The sequence below is a fragment of the Microtus ochrogaster genome, chromosome 1, assembly GCF_000317375.1.
Source record: "Microtus ochrogaster isolate Prairie Vole_2 chromosome 1, MicOch1.0, whole genome shotgun sequence".
Classification (NCBI taxonomy): Eukaryota; Metazoa; Chordata; class Mammalia; order Rodentia; family Cricetidae; genus Microtus; species Microtus ochrogaster.
The window spans coordinates 108,355,928-108,359,187 of record NC_022009.1 but is presented as its reverse complement, the minus strand read 5'-3'; the positions used below and the strand labels follow the sequence as shown (position 1 = coordinate 108,359,187).

Sequence of the window (3,260 nt, the reverse complement as noted above, 5' to 3'; positions counted from 1 at the left end):
TAATCAGGAAATTGTCTTTCTCCTGATTAGCTTTTACCATTCTAGGAGGGCCTGCACAAGATATCAGAGGTAGAAAAGGGCCTCCATGGTTTTATCAGCACTGAATGGGGTATGATGCAACACCAATCTCTCAAGAAAGATGAGCTTAAACTTCCTGGTAAGATAGCTCAAGGTTTCCTGTCGTTATTTCGAGTATCAGTTTCCAAGGCTCTTCAATATCACCTGGAAGAGGGGTATAAACATAATAAGCTACAAGGACCACAGTCATGAGAAGCAAAATGGTTCTCCCCATGTTTTCCTCTGCTCATTCTACTTTGGCAGTACAGCAAATGAAGCTGTTTTCAAAATTTTGGAGGTTGAATTTTAACCTGCCGTAAAGTGTTATCTAACTTATTAAGTACAAATTCCACTGCACAATTGGTTCTTGCAAAATCTCTCCAAAACCCGTTGTTCTTACCCTAATCCCCAGGCAAAGCGTTTTCAAAACAGAATTTCTCTCTCCAAGTTATACTTCCAATCTAGGAACCAGATCATGTTTCTATGCTACTTTGTAAAGAAATGTAACCATAAGAAAAATAATGCCTTCAGACTCTGTGTTTTGTGTATAAACTGTATTGAAAGAAACAGGAAACCTAGTGTGCGCATCAACTGTAAACTAAGAGAAGACAAAGGGCACCTTTAAAGCAATGCAAACTTTGAAAAGAAAGTTCCTTCTTCTTTATTCCCTCTGTGCCTTACTATGTCCCCTGCTGAGAAACTTCAGCGTTTTTGTTTTTTGTTTTTTTGTTTTTTTTTTTTGATGAGTGTTCAATTGCACTGCTTAGGAAATTATTTTTTGTTTTACTTCTTTTATTTTGAGATTATGATAGAATTACATCATTTTCCCTTCCTGTTTACAGCTCAGTTGATTCTAGTCTGTACAATTCTCTTGTAAAAAAAACCTGTTTCTCTTCACTTTATATCTGGCTGTCTTGGTAGCTAAAGTCGCACCTTCCTAGCTGCAGTCTAGTATTCTCATCTAAAATCTGATGTCTCTGTCAGTCTGTTAAAGCTGCCAGCAGCAAACCCACAGAAAAGACACTTTCTGTTCTAAGTCCCATTTGCTTGGATAGTAAATGATTCATGCGTTGAATGATTAAATCTTTTTATTGAGTTTGGAGCATATTCCATGCCAAATCAAACTGTGGACTTTATTTCTCTAGGAAGTCTTTGTCTTCCTATCAGCATGGGAGCAGAAGGAAGAATATTGGAGACTACTTCATACAGAGTGAACAGAGCTACATATTTCTAAAGCTAGTACTTTATGTTAGATCCTCTGCTTCATGGGAATTTATTCTACAACAGTATGAAATCAAAGGAAAGTGGGAACCCTGGCCCAGTTTTGTCTTTTATCATACCATGGCTACTGTGGTATGCATATGCAGTGAGTGTTTTTCTCACATGAGACAGGGTTTCAGGGCTGGACGGCCTTGGAAAGAGTCAGTGAAGGGAAACTTCAAAAAGAGGCTGTGAATTTGAAGAAGAGGATGGAGGGTGTACGGGAGGGTTTGGAGGAGGGAAAGGGATGTAAGAAACGTCGGGACTATGTTATAATCTCAAAAAATGAAAAATAAAAAGAATTCTGCATCTGGAACTTCATCTGAACAATTTGTTTTTTGTTGTTGTTTTTTTGTATTTTTATTTTAAGATTCAGCACTATTCAATTTATTAATACTTTCTATCTTAATACGAATTAATGGACACATATATACATATAATTTATGCATTAATTAGTCCCTTCTTATCCTTTTGAGACATGATACAAATTCTTAATGAATGATACTGAAAACAAAAGAACATTGAACCATTGACATCTTTCTGAGATTTAACATACAATAGTTTCCTAATAAAATTGTAGAAAACTTAAAAAAAAACTTTTAAGTGGAAGCATCTAAAGTCTGACATATGTTTATGTGCCATTTTATCCTAATCACATGCCTATGACCAGGACCAACTTATAAATTAGGCATAATGAGAAATTAACCAAAGCAACTAATATTAAAATAATTGTACACTTATAATATTAGGATCATTTAAAACTTAAACATACCTTCTTTCTGGAATGATACATTTAACATTTTCATACCATAGACATTTTAATATTCTTTTTTTATTACTTTGTAAATAATACCAATCAAAATTTCCATTTCCTCCCCTTCCTACTTTCCTCCTGCTCCCCCACTCAACCTCCCCTCCTCCAGTCCTAAGAGAGGGCAGGGAACCCTGCCCTGTGGGAAGTCCAAGGCCCTCCCCACCCTCCATCCAGGCTTAGGAAGGTATGCACCCAAATAGAATAGGATCCCAAAAAGCCAGTGCATGTAGTAGAGACAAATCCCAGTGCCATTATCATTGGCTTCTCAGTCAGCCCTTATTGTCAGCCACATTCAGAGGGTACAGTTTGATCCCATGCTAGTTCAGTCTCCAGTCCAGCTGCATTTGGTGTGCTCCAATTATCTCAAGCACACTATTTCAGTGGGTGGACCAACCCCTCGTGGTTCTGACTTTCTTGCTCACCTCTCTCCTTCTGTTCTTCAACTGGACCTTGGGAGCACAGTCCAGTGCTCCGATGACAGAATAATTTGAATGAATAGGTGAGTCATTAGAACTACTTTGGTGATTTTTTTTTCTTTTATTTTGGGTTTTTTCGAGACAAGGCTTTGGAGCCTATCCTGGAACTAGCTCTTGTGGACCAGGCTGGCCTTGAATTCACAGAGATCCGCCTGCATGAGTGCTGGGATTAAAGGCATGCACCACCACAGCCCTGTTTGATTTGGTGATTTTGAGGATACGAATTATCTTTATTTTTAATGCCACATGAGTCTTTAGTTTTGATCATGGGTTAAGTATAATTTTCCTTTTATTCTTTTACTTCAAGTTGTCATTCTTTTTTCAGTGGACAGGTTTGAAATGCTCAGGAAAGACTTAGCTGTAACAAAGTTGTGGTGATGTTTTTGCCTGTTGGACCGGAGTTCTGGACTTCAAAATCTTTCTGCACTCTGCCCTTATCAGAAGATACGAGACTCACCTGTAGGACCTAAAATCAACACCAAACTAATCAGGAAATTGTCTTTCTCCTGATTAGCTTTTACCATTCTAGGAGGGCCTGCACAAGATATCAGAGGTAGAAAAGGGCCTCCATGGTTTTATACAGCACTGAATGGGGTATGATGCAACACCAATCTCTCAAGAAAGATGAGCTTAAACTTCCTGGTAAGATAGCT

The 3,260-nt window shown here is 38.0% G+C and overlaps 1 protein-coding gene across 1 annotated transcript in view; it reads right to left on the bottom strand.

Moving 5' to 3' along the window:
- The window catches only part of Aadac (arylacetamide deacetylase), a 9,709-nt gene extending 9,394 nt beyond the window's left edge, over positions 1–315 (bottom strand). Inside the window, exon 1 of the mRNA XM_005344035.2 lies at positions 152–315. Coding sequence (XP_005344092.1) covers positions 152–292 — 141 coding nt within the window. The 5' untranslated portion in view covers positions 293–315. The remainder of the gene's footprint in view (positions 1–151) is intronic.
- Between the last annotated feature and the right edge of the window lie 2,945 nt (positions 316–3,260).